The following is a 12,200-nucleotide window of genomic DNA, read 5'->3' as shown; positions in this document are numbered from 1 at the left end:
AGCTGGGCCGGGCTCCTGGGCCCAAGGGGAGCTCCTGGCAAGCAGGCAGCGCTGCACAGAGACAGCTCTGCCCAGGAGCAGCTCCTCTGCACAGCGCAGCAGGCCTGGGGGCACTGCCTGAGGCTGGCACTGGGAGGGGAGAGAAGGGAGATAGAGGTTACGGGCTGCGTGAATTGAGGGGATACTGAAAGCTCGATGGGGAATCAATGCTTGCAGCACATTACAGGGTAAGTCTGTGGCAGAAGGAAAATGCAGAAAGGCCGGGCCCTGACTGCTCTCTTTTCACAGTCTGGCAGCAGGCTCTGCAGCCAGGTTGCTGAAAGGGGTGTCCAGGGCTGTGGTGCAGAGCAGGGTCCCTGCTGTGCCCCAGGGGCTGTGTGCCGGGGCAGGGCCTCTGCCGCCTGCCAGGCTCAGCACTCAGCCTGCCTGGGGAGCTGCCCAGGGCGCTGCGGGGAGAAGCTGCGGGTGGAAGGAGCCCCCCCGGCAGGGCAGGGTCCTGCTGCTGGTGGGAGGCTGTTACCTGGGGCAGCCTGCTCACAGATCTACAGCACAGTTAGGGTGTATCCTAACTGTGCAAGAAGGCAAGAAGCCAATCAGGGGTTAGATGCTTCCATCGCAGCTTTCCTGATCCTCTGCTTTTAGTTTTCTCTTCTACATCCCTGTGGGATTGGAAATAGAGGCTGTTTTTTCAAAGAAGATTCTAAGATTCCTAAGCCTGCATAAGGAGCATTCCCAGGACCGTAACAAGTCCCTTTACTTCCCATAGAAAGCTCCATCACTACACGTGCAGTGTCAGCAGGGTCTGTGTGACCTGGGCTCTAGGACGTGCCCCCAGCGAGCTGCCCCTGTGCAGAGCCCTGCTGCCAGGAGGTGTCTGCAGGGCAGAGCTGAGCACCCAGTGGGTGGGATGGGGGCTGTGAGCTGCAGGCAGGAGGCGTGGGGACAGAGACCCAGCTGCAGGCAGGGACAGCTGCAGGCAGCAGAGCCATGGGCAGGGAGTGAGAGGGAGCTGCTCCCAGTATCTCCATGGTAGAGGCGATTTGGGCACCTCCCTGCCATCCGGGCATTGCTGATGCCTTCCACAGTACAGCCCCTTGGACTCTTCCCTTCCCCCAGCATAGACGTATAGACATAATTGCATGGGAACTTGTTCATCAGTTGCTTTTGGAGTCAGCGATGTAGAGGATATTTCAGGTGCAGCTCAGGCGCAGTTCCTGCATGTTCTGCCATGCAGATATGTTAATGGAGGAAAAGCATCCATGTCCCTTCCTGATGTGTAGGGTTGTGGAAATGCTGTGTGTGGGGCTGTGAATGAGCTGTCTCTGTGTTCAGGTCGCCCCATGTTTAGGGCATTCTTTTGCAAGTGTTCTGCTGGGCTGCAGGCTGTCCTCCACTAGGGCAAAGCTCTGCCATAGCAGCTCTGTGGAGAAGACACGTGAGACTTAAGGGCATGGAAATGCTACTGGACATCTCGACTAGGTCAGCTGCAATGATCTGTCTGTCTCTTGCTACGTGGGGAGAACTGAGACAATCCCCAACTTGTGAAGATCCCCAACTCCAAACAGGCGTTTGGAGATCTGCACATTGAAATTGGATTATTTTGACCTCAGCACACACTTCCAAGGTTTGTACAAGAAATAGAGTTTTCCTTACAGAGTCTGGCATAATATCTTGCTGTATTTTCTTTCTCAGACAGGTCCCCATGCCCAAAGGACTCAAATGTCCAACAGCAGCTCCATCACTGAGTTCCTCCTGCTGGCATTCGCAGACACACGGGAGATGCAGCTCCTGCACTTCGTGCTCTTCCTGGGCATCTACCTGGCCGCCCTCCTGGGCAACAGCCTCATCCTCACTGCCGTAGCCTGCGACCACCGCCTCCACACCCCCATGTACTTCTTCCTCCTCAACCTTGCCCTGATTGACCTGGGCTGCATCTCCACCACTGTCCCCAAAGCCATGGCCAATTCCCTCTGGGACACCAGGGCCATTTCCTATGCAGGATGTGCTGCACAGGTCTTTCTGACCGTCTTCTTGTTTTCAGCAGAGTATTCTCTTCTCACTGTCATGTCCTATGACCGCTACGTTGCCATCTGCAAGCCCCTGCACTACGGGACCCTCCTGGGCAGCAGAGCCTGTGCCCAGATGGCAGCAGCTGCCTGGGGCAGCGGGGTTCTCAGTGCTGTCCTGCACACGGCCAGTACATTTTCCCTGCCCTTCTGCCAAGGCAATGCTATGAACCAATTTTTCTGTGAAATTCCCCAGATCCTCAAGCTCTCCTGTCCACAGACCTTCCTTAGTGAAGTTTCGGTTCTTATGGGTAATATTTTCATCGATTTTGGGTGTTTTGTATTCATTGTGCTCTCCTATGTTCAGATCATCAGGGCCGTGCTGAGGATGCCCTCTGAGAAGGGCCGGCACAAAGCCTTCTCCATGTGCCTCCCTCACCTGGCCGTGGTCTCCCTGTTTCTCAGCACTGTCATGTTTACCTACCTGAAGCCCCCCTCCATCTCCTTCCCATTCCTGGACCTGGTTGTGGCAGTTCTGTACTCAGTGGTTCCCCCAGCAGTGAACCCCTTCATCTACAGCATGAGAAACCAGGAGCTGAAAGTTGCACTGAACAAAGTGATTTCATTGAGAGTTTTCACTGATGGTAAACTTCTCATCTGTCTCCACAAATGACTCACAGTATATTCATGACAGTCCTGTGCATTTTGTTATTATTATTATTATATTATTATTGTTGTTGCTTTTGTTGTTGTTAAGTACCATTGTGATGTTCCGACACACTTTTGGCTTTGTCTCATTTAGTCTGAAACATCAACCTGCTCTCTTTTCCTGTAGCCCCTATAAAATATGTGTGCCACTGGGACTGAGCTGGCTCTCTCATAGTGTCTTTTTGGTATCTCGGCTTCTACAGGCAAATGAGATGTCTGCAGTCTCCACGGAGGAAATGTGGATCCAGCGGGCACAGGGAAGGTGGGTCTGGAAAAGGATTCAAGTCATCCTCAGGCCCAATGGAATGGCACAAAGCTGCACCAGGGGCGGTTCAATCTGGACATTAGGAAACATTTCCTCACCATGAGGGTGGTGAGACGTGTTGTGGTTTTACTCGGGTGGGCAGCCAAGCTCTACCACAGCCACTCTTTCACTCCCCCTCCTCAAGCGGAAAGGGGGAGAAAATGCAATGAAAATGGCTCAAGGGTTGAGATAAGGACAGGGGGATCACTCAACAATTATTGTGATGGGCAAAACAGACTCAGAGTAGGGAGATAGTAAGATTTATTGGCTATTACTAACAAGCTAGAGAATGAGAAACACAGGAAAGAAACCAAAAATGCCTCCCCACCATCCACCCTCTTCCACCTCCTCCCCGAGTGGTGCAGGGGAATGAGGGAACGGGGGTTGTGGTCAGTCTACAGCACTTTGCCTCTGCCGCTCCTTCTCGATCACTCCTGTCCCCTGTGCTGTGGGGTTCCCACAGGCAGCAGTTCTTCAAGAACTGCTCCTGATAAGGGTCCATACCATGGGGTCCTTCCCTCAGGAGCAAACTGCTCCAACCTGGGTCCCTCACGGGCAGCAGCTCCTGCCAAGTCACCTGCTCCTGTGTGGGTTCCTCTCCACGGGCTGCAGGTCAGGCCCAGAATCTGCTCCAGCAGAGGTCCTCCACATACCTCAGCTTCCATCACCTGCTCCACTGTGGTCTCCTCCACGGGCTGCAGTGTGGAACCCTGCTCCACCGTGGTACTCCGTGGGCTGCAGAGGGACAGTGCTTCACCATGGGCCTCACCACAGGCTGCAGGGGACTTCTGCTCCGGCACCTGGAGCACCTCTCCCCCTCCTTCTTCACTGACGTTGGCGCCTGCAAGGCTGTTTCTCACTCCTCTCATTCTCCCAGCTGCTGTGTGGCATCATGGTTTTGTTTCTGTTGTTGTTTGTTTGTTTTCCCTTTCTTAAATATGCTCTCACAGAGGCACAAACAACATCACTTATTGGCTCGGCTCTGGTCAGCAGCACGGCCCTAACCTAACGTGGGGCAGCTTCCAGAGTCTTCTCACAGAAGCCATGCCTATGGCCCCCTGCTGCCAAAACCTTGCCATATAAACCCATTACAGTGGTTCCTCTCATCCTTGAGGAAGTACAACTGCCTGGATTTGTAAAGATACCTGGAAACCTCTAGAGTCCTTGGAAAGGTTCCCTAGTCTTTCTGAGCATCTGACACAGATGTTGAACCCAGAGTGAGAGCTTAGCAGCTGTGATCCCAATCCAGCTGGGCCTACTTCCCACTGTGTGCAGCACAGCCAGTGTGCAGTCACCTCTTGGGCACCACAGCCTGCTTGGTCTGCTCATAGCACTACCAGCCCTATGGGAAGCATGGGGAGACAGCCATGAAGAGCTTGAGAGGCAAGAGGAGGGATGAGGAGAGTTCAGATGGAAGCTGACCTTGTCTAGAAGTTGCCTTAAATACTGGTGTTCATCTCATCCAAGATAAGAACTGGACTGCGGGTACCCTAACTTGTATTCCTCACGCAGAACCACATGTCCATGTTCTTGGTGCACCACCCGGCCTGAGCAGTGACTGAAGAAGGACTGGTGCCCTAACCTGCCAATCTCTTAATGCCCTTGCCCTGTGTGAAGAGAGTCTTGGAAAGCAAGGCTGGGATCCCGTGCCAGGGTTTACATTGATGGAAGCATGAGCCAGCAGCCATGTGAGCTTCCTGCTCTCCTGCTGTACTTGTATGCAGCACATGTCCTTGAGACAGTCAGACAGCCTCTGCTAACCCATGTGCTGGCCCTTATCCTAGAGATCACCCCCAGACAAGGTTCTTCAGCTCAGGTCCACCTGAAAGACTGAAGGGAAGCTGCAACCACAGGAGGCTCCAGAAGAGAATCACAGAATCATAGAATGGCTTGGGTTGGAAGGGACTTTAAAGAATACCTAGTTCCAACCCTCCTGCCATGGGCAGGGATGCCATCCACTAGAACAGGTTGCTCAGGGCCTCATGCAAGCTGGTCATGAACACCTCCAGGGATGGGGCATCCACAACTTCTCTGGGCAACCTGTTCCAGTGCCTCGCCATGAAGAATTTCCTCCTAATCTCTACTTTAAATCTCCCACTTTTAGTCTAGTATCAACCCTCTTTGCCCTCTCATTGGCTGCATGAGGAGAAGGTCACTCTCCATCTTTTTTATTGCTCCCTTTAAAAATTGAAAAGCTGCAGTGAGGTCACCCCTGAGCCTTCCCTTCTTCAGGCTCAGCATTCCCAGCTCTCTCAGCCTTACTTCATAGGAGAGGTTTTCCAGCCTACTGAACAACTTCGTGGCTCTTCTGTGGACCCATTCTAACAGTTCAACATTCTTTTTGTACTGGGGTCCCCAGCCATGGATGTAGTTCTCCAAGTGGGGCCTCACAAGAGCAAAATAGTTTCTCATAGATGGTTCCTGAAGTACAGTGGTGACAGCAATGCTGAGTACAACTACCAGATCAGTCTCACATCCAATAATTTTATCATACCATAAGACAGTGTTACACAGGACAGTAAACAATAACCTAAAACCAGCCCCCAGAGATGGTAAACAGTACCACAAGGAACACTCACAGTTTGTAATGTGCTATCCAACATAATTCTGACACCAAACAAAACTACAGACACCAGAAGTTCCCCTGAAGCCCATGGAGATGCCCCTGGTGGAGTGGGCTGTTCCCCTGCAGCCCATGGGTCCCATGGTGGAGCAGATCTTGATGCTGCAGCCTGTGTAGGAGCTCCCAGTGGAGTAGGTGGATATGGCCTGGAGGAGGCTACAGCACACGGAGAGCTATCACTGAAGAAAACTCCAAATCCTGGGACCCCAAATAACCTCTCAAAAAAAAACTACTTCCCTTTTTTCTATTTGAAGGGGGAGGGAGGGAATAGTGGTGGAGGAGCCCACCTGCATAGCAGGGTAAATCTGCCACAGTATGGGCACGGGAAGTGTTCAGCACCAGAGCTGTGGCCGTGCAGGGATGGCATCTCAGCATCCAGGACATGCTCTGCCAGCCTGGCTGCACAGAAGAGAAGGAGCAGAGGTTCCCCTGAAGGACAGGAGGACAAGGGGAAGGTTTGATTTCCAACAGAGGCTTTTCTGGCACATTCCTGAGAGGCCTGTGGGAGCTGCAGGCCACAACAGTGTCTGGGACACCAGACGTCCTTCCTCCCAGAGACTGCAGAACCCAAAGAGGCAGCAGCTCCCAGGGAAACGTGGCCCTGGATTGTCCCCATCACGAGGAGGCTGAGCCATGCCCAGAGGAGCCCTGGGGCTGAGGACAGCCCTAGCATCAGGACCCAGGAGTCCTGGCTGCCACATTGTCCCCTGAGCCCAGTGGGACACTCAGGCAGGGCTCTTGCAGCAGACACCAGCTTTGTCCAGCCTCCCCCCAAAGCCCAGAAATTGCAGCTTTGGACAGCTGTCAACCCCTTTGACACATCTTGGAAAGGGGCTGCTGACACCCTCACCTTTGGAGGAGAGCTGCAGGAGCACCTGGAACATGGAAGTCAGGCCAGAAGTGATGGTCACCATCCAGCAGCCCTCCATCTCGTTTGCTGCTGGCCTTCAGCTCAGGACAAGGGATGCCCGCCCTGGCTCCTCAACCACAGCTCCTCTGCAAGGTGCCCCTGCTCCTCCGCCCGTCAGCGAGGGTCGCCCAGTGCAAGCTTGCTGCCTGCTGACCCCACTCCTGGCCACAGAAGGACAGCGCTGGGGAGCACCCAAACAGTGCCCAGCAGGGACCAGGCCTTGAAGGGAAGTGCTGGCACTGCCGCTGCTCCAGTGACGATATCCTGGTGATGCAGTGCACCCCCTGTGACATCAGCTCAAGTCATTTGAAGGCCTATGAGGTCAGCAGCATGGAGATGGCACAGCCTAGGAGAGAGACGACAGATTTCCCTTCTTGTCCTGAGAAACAGTCACTTCCCTTCTACCCAATTCTTTTCCACAGGATCCTGACAAATTTACGAGGAACATCTCCAAATGGTGACAAAGGCCATGGAATATAGGAAATGGAGCAATGCAGAAGGAACCGCTGTCCCCCTGCTCCAACATGTTTCTTCTGTTGGGAACCCTTCCAGGAGGGTTGGTTTTGAGGCTTGTCCTGGGGCTGGGCTTTTTTCAAAAGATGGGCATTAAGGCACCTGGGATGCAGCAGCCCCTCACGGTGCCTGAACTCCTCTTCTGCACCAGTCTGGGCTCTCTCTTGTAGCTTGACCAAGTCTCTCATTTCTCGAGGATTGTGGTATTCCGAAGGCCGGACTACCGCCCCTGACTGTGCTGCACAGAGATACACGTGGTCCTGTGTCTATGCTGCCAGTGCACACTGCTGGGTCATGTCAACCTGGTCATGGTGTCCGGGGCATGAGCTGCCATGTCTGCAACCAAAGCCCCAGAAGAGGAGAGGTGCATCTCTGTGGGCATGCTCCCCTTGCCTCTTGCATGACAGAGGGGTTGCCAGTGACTGGCCAGCTGTGCCCATCCCTGGGGGCTCTGCACAGCTGGATGAGGCGCTCTGAGGGTTTTGTCTGACTGTTTGTCTTCCTCAGAGTGAGCACTGTTGTATTTCCCCACATTTCTCCACCTGTTCATCCTGTTCCTGCTATAGTGCTCAGGCTCCCTAGGGATGGGGGATTCAGGCACAGTTCCAAAAATGACCCTGAACATCCTGCCACAGATGTGTCAGCACAGCAATGAGGTGTTCCATCACCCATCTGACTTGTGGAGCCACAGTCAATGCAGTGCGAGGGGGTGTGCAATGTGCCAACTATCCTCACACAAGATGTAGAGTGACTTGTGCTTTTCTCCTGGGATCATAATGAACCAGAACATCCTGGCCACAACCAAGATTTCTTCAATGAAAGCCCTACTGTCCCATGCACTATAGGGATGTAGTTTGCAAAGCACCAGTGATTTTATTCCCACCCAGCACCTCTTCTACCCAGGCAGAGTCTTGTGTCAGGGCATAAAAGGCAGACAGACCTTGCTGGTGTTGGATGAGGCCATTTGGACATGTCCACGACAAACTAATTCTCAGAGAAGATGTGATTGTTACACTCAATTGGTTTTCTGCTCAGAGAAATGAGCCTGCTGTTAAGAAGTGTGTGTGCCCAGGGATTCCTTCATGCTGTTTCCCAGCAGGTTCCCCTGCAGCCCCAGGGCCATGTGCAGGGAGCCTGGTGGGGGGCAGAGCAAGGGAGGCCTTGGGCTGGGCCTCTGCTGCTGAGCTGGGCCGGGCTCCTGGGCCCAAGGGGAGCTCCTGGCAAGCGGGCAGCACTGCAGAGAGACAGCTCTGCCCAGGAGCAGCTCCTCTGCACAGCGCAGCAGGGCTGGCGGCACTGCCTGCAGCTGGCATGGAAAGGGGAGAGAAGCGAGTGGGAGAGTGGTAATGGGCTGTGTGGAGAGGCAGGATGCTAAGAGCTCGCAGAATGAGGAGTGCTTATAGCCCTTAACAGGGTAAGTCTTGTAGCAGTGCAGTGCACAGGTATTTTCCTGGAGGAATCCTATACTTGGAATATCCCATAGCAGATCAGGCTGGTGGCTCTTCATATTTCTTTATTTTAGAGAAGGATGTGCTGCAGAGAAGGGCTTCCCTGCTGCAGGGTCATCAGCCAGGCCCCAAGGGCTCCCTTGTCGTGGGCCAGCTGCAAGCTTTGAAGCTGAGGGTGAAGGCAGGGGTGTCCAGGGCTGTGGTGCAGAGCAGGGTCCCTGCTGTGCCCCAGGGGCTGTGTGCCGGGGCAGGGCCTCTGCCGCCTGCCAGGCTCAGCACTCAGCCTGCCCGGGGAGCTGCCCAGGGCGCTGCGGGGAGAAGCTGTGGGTGGAAGGAGCCCCCCCGGCAGGGCAGGGTCCTGCTGCTGGTGGGAGGCTGCTGCCTGGGGCAGCCTGCTCACAGCTACACAGTGCAAGCAAGCAAGATGTATCCAAGGGGACATTGCAAGAGAAGAGAAAAGGCAGGTGTTAGCTCCATCAGTCTCTGCTTTCCTGAGTCTCTGCTTTCATTTTCTTCTTCTTTGTCTCATCCAGAATAGAAATAGATGTTCTTATTTCCAAGAAGAGCCTGAGACTCCTTAAGCATCACTAGGAACTCTATAAGGATCACAGCATGTCCCTTTTCTGCCACTCAGCCCATATAAAGCTCCATGACCACACATGGCATCCTCCCCAAAGCTGAACCTGGCGGCGGCAGTTCTGTACTGCATTTCGTGCCATCCCTGCACTGCAGACACCTTCCCCTGAGCAGCTGCATGGTCTGCTCTCCCATCCAGAAAAGCTTCTGCCCCCAAAATCATGGGGTCTCTAACTGTTACCCTTTGGCTGACCAACCTTCAGAACAAGAGGACACTCCCAGTGCTCATCTCTCACTCTCATTCTTGCCTTCCTCAGCAGAAGCACTGGGGCATTTCTTTGTGTTTCCCCTCCCATTCATCCTGCCCTTACTATTCTCCTCAGACTCTGGACAGTGGGATTAAAGCCAGAGCTCAAACACCAGAACAGTGAGTCCTGCTCTGGAGATGTGTCATTGGGAGCAAAGTGCCCAAGCTGTTCTAGCCAAAATGTCTCAGGGCACTGCAGTGCGTAGTGCTGGGAAGTGAGCTGACTCTGTTCAGGTCACTCTGGTTAAAGGTAATCCAGCAGTGTCCCTGAGGTTATCCTGCTGGAGGATGTTGAACAACCTTTCTTTATTATAGGTGTACTACATCTCAACAAAAATATGTGTTTCAGAATGTTCCCTTCCCAGAACATTCAATTCTTTTCCCAGGAACACACTGCTGTACAGAGCAGGCGGGAATGGGGGGGGGGGGGGGGGTAAAGGATGGGTAAGGGAGAGTCCTTGAGAGCTCATGGGCATAGGCTGCTGCTCCAAACAGTGCTCAGCCAGCACAAACCAGAGCTCCAGCCAGAGAGGAGAATGAAGCTGCTTCTGAGAAAGCATGTGTTTGTGAGTGATAGGAACAACATCATCACTGTTTGAGCTGCATTAGGGATCATAATTCATATGCAGCTCAAACAGTGACGATGTTGTTCCTATTGCTCAGGTATATGCACGAACAAAAAGCATCCATGTTCCCTCCTAACTTTTGGGCCTCTGAGGTGTGTTGGGCTAGGAAGGAGCTCACTCTTCCTTCAGGACACCACAGCTAAGGACATTTGACTCTTTATATGGGGCTTCTGCTGGGCTGCAGGCTGCCATGCTCAAGGGCACAGATCTGTGTTATCTAGCAGCCCCATGGAGAAGACACGTCAGTCCTAAGGCCATACAAATGCTGCTGGATGGCCGAATGCAGGCAGCTGCTGTGGTCCCTCAATGTCCGTGGTGAAGAGCAGAGAGCTGAGATCCTCCTGAGGTACGAGATGGGTGAGGGGTTTGGAGATCTGCCCTTTGAACCTGGATTCCTCTGCTGTCAGCAGCATCCAGGTTCTTTTCAGGGGAACACCTGAGTGGACCATCCTCCAGAGGTGCCTGTACAGAGCAGTTGAGACAAGGACTGATGGATATACCAGCTGCCTCCACTCTGCCCTGAGGTACAGTCATGCTGAAAAAATCTTTGATAGCTCAACTGTATTCTATCTGAGAAAAGCCCGTGTTGTCATCTACCTAACTCTGTAGGGCAGGACTCCCTCCTCCAGAGCCCCTCTGATCCTGGTGGCACCGTCAGCCAGTACCAATCACAGCTCATGAAAGGGACCTGCAAAGGCCTTCCTGAAAGGGGAGAGGCAGTCTGTGAGGTTTCTGCAAGAAATGGAGTAGGGTAGATCACAGAGTTCTCTCTTAATATTTTCCTTTTTATTTTTTCCTCCTCAGACAGCTCTCCATACCCAGATTACTTCCCTAGCTCTGATCTAAATACCAGAGTTGTTGCCTCGCAGGACCCACAAGATTTCAACTGGAGTGCAACCGAAATACAAAGGGTTTCCATAGTTGGCTGCACCCAGTAGCACTCTCTGGCATCACCAAGCAAAACCCTAGCAAGGCACCTGCAGAGGTCTTCCTGAAACGGGAGCATCAATTTTGAGTTTTAAGAAGTGGGGTACATTTTTCTCACACAGTCTAGCCTAGTATTATGCTGTATTTTCCTCCTCAGACAGGTCTCCATGCCCAGAGGAATAAAATGTCCAACAGCAGCTCCATCACTGAGTTCCTCCTCCTGCCATTTGCAGACACACGCGAGCTGCAGCTCCTGCACTTCGCGCTCTTCCTGGGCATCTACCTGGCTGCCCTCCTGGGCAACGGCCTCATCCTCACCACCATAGCCTGCGACCATCGCCTCCACACCCCCATGTACTTCTTCCTCCTCAACCTCGCCCTCCTCGACCTGGGCTTCATCTCCACCACTCTCCCCAAAGCCATGGCCAATTCCCTCTGGGATACCAGGTCCATTTGCTATGCAGGATGTGTTGCACAGGTCTTTTTCTTCTTTTGTTTGTTTTTAGCAGAGTATTCTATTCTCACCATCATGTCCTATGACCGCTATGTTGCCATCTGTAAGCCCCTGCACTACGGGAACCTCCTGGGCAGCAGAGCTTGTGCCCAGATGGCAGCAGCTGCCTGGGGCAGTGGGGTTCTCTATGCTTTGTTACACACTGCCAATTCATTTTCCCTGCCCCTCTGCCAAGGCAATGCTCTGGACCAGTTCTTCTGTGAAATCCCCTCCATCCTCAAGCTCTCCTGCACAGACTCCTACCTCAGGGAAGTTTGGCTTCTACTGGCTGGTTTCTCTTTAGCATTTGTCTGTTTTGTTTTCATCATACTGTCCTATGTGCAGATCTTCAGGGCTGTGTTGAGGATGCCTTCTGAGCAGGGACGGCACAAAGCCTTTTCCACTTGCCTCCCCCACCTCTTTGTGGTCTCCCTGTTTCTCAGCACTGGCTTTTTTGCCTACCTGAAGCCCCCGTCCATCTCCTCCCCATCACTGGATCTGGTGGTGGCAGTTCTCTATTCAGTCTTGCCCCCAGTATTCAATCCTCTCATCTACAGCATGAGAAACGAGGAGCTCAAGCGTGCTATCAGGAAAGTGATTACATGGATTTTTCTTAAGATGGATACCTTTTTCACTTTTCTCCACAAATGACATTGTTTGTTTTCCATTGCAGGCCTGAGTGGTACTTACTTTCTTTCTCATTACTTTACAATTACCTTCTGTGTCATTTCCAATTACTACTTTCTTAGAAAAAACATA

The 12,200-nt window shown here is 52.9% G+C and overlaps 1 protein-coding gene across 1 annotated transcript; it reads left to right on the top strand.

Annotated features, from left to right (window-relative positions):
• The first annotated feature begins 215 nt into the window (after positions 1-215).
• On the top strand, positions 216-12,092 carry LOC113842042 (uncharacterized). The gene is made up of 3 exons (XM_072029482.1): positions 216-2,650; positions 10,826-10,932; positions 11,076-12,092. The coding sequence occupies exons 1-3, from the start codon at positions 1,720-1,722 to the stop codon at positions 12,090-12,092; spliced, it is 2,055 nt and encodes a 684-aa protein (XP_071885583.1). The 5' UTR covers positions 216-1,719.
• Positions 12,093-12,200: the final 108 nt, after the last annotated feature.

Source organism: Anas platyrhynchos, chromosome 30 (genome assembly GCF_047663525.1).
Source record: "Anas platyrhynchos isolate ZD024472 breed Pekin duck chromosome 30, IASCAAS_PekinDuck_T2T, whole genome shotgun sequence".
NCBI lineage: Eukaryota > Metazoa > Chordata > Aves > Anseriformes > Anatidae > Anas > Anas platyrhynchos.
The sequence above is the reverse complement of the archived record's forward strand: the minus strand, read 5'-3'. Positions and strand labels throughout refer to the sequence as shown.

Coding starts and splice junctions, on each gene's coding strand:
- LOC113842042 (XM_072029482.1), top strand. CDS start 1,720: ATGTCCAACAGCAGCTCCATCACTGAGTTCCTCCTGCTGGCATTCGCA. Junction 2,651..10,825: donor ATTGAGAGTTTTCACTGATG/GTAAACTTCTCA, acceptor TTTCCTCCTCAG/ACAGCTCTCCATACCCAGAT. Junction 10,933..11,075: donor GTGCAACCGAAATACAAAGG/GTTTCCATAGTT, acceptor CACACAGTCTAG/CCTAGTATTATGCTGTATTT.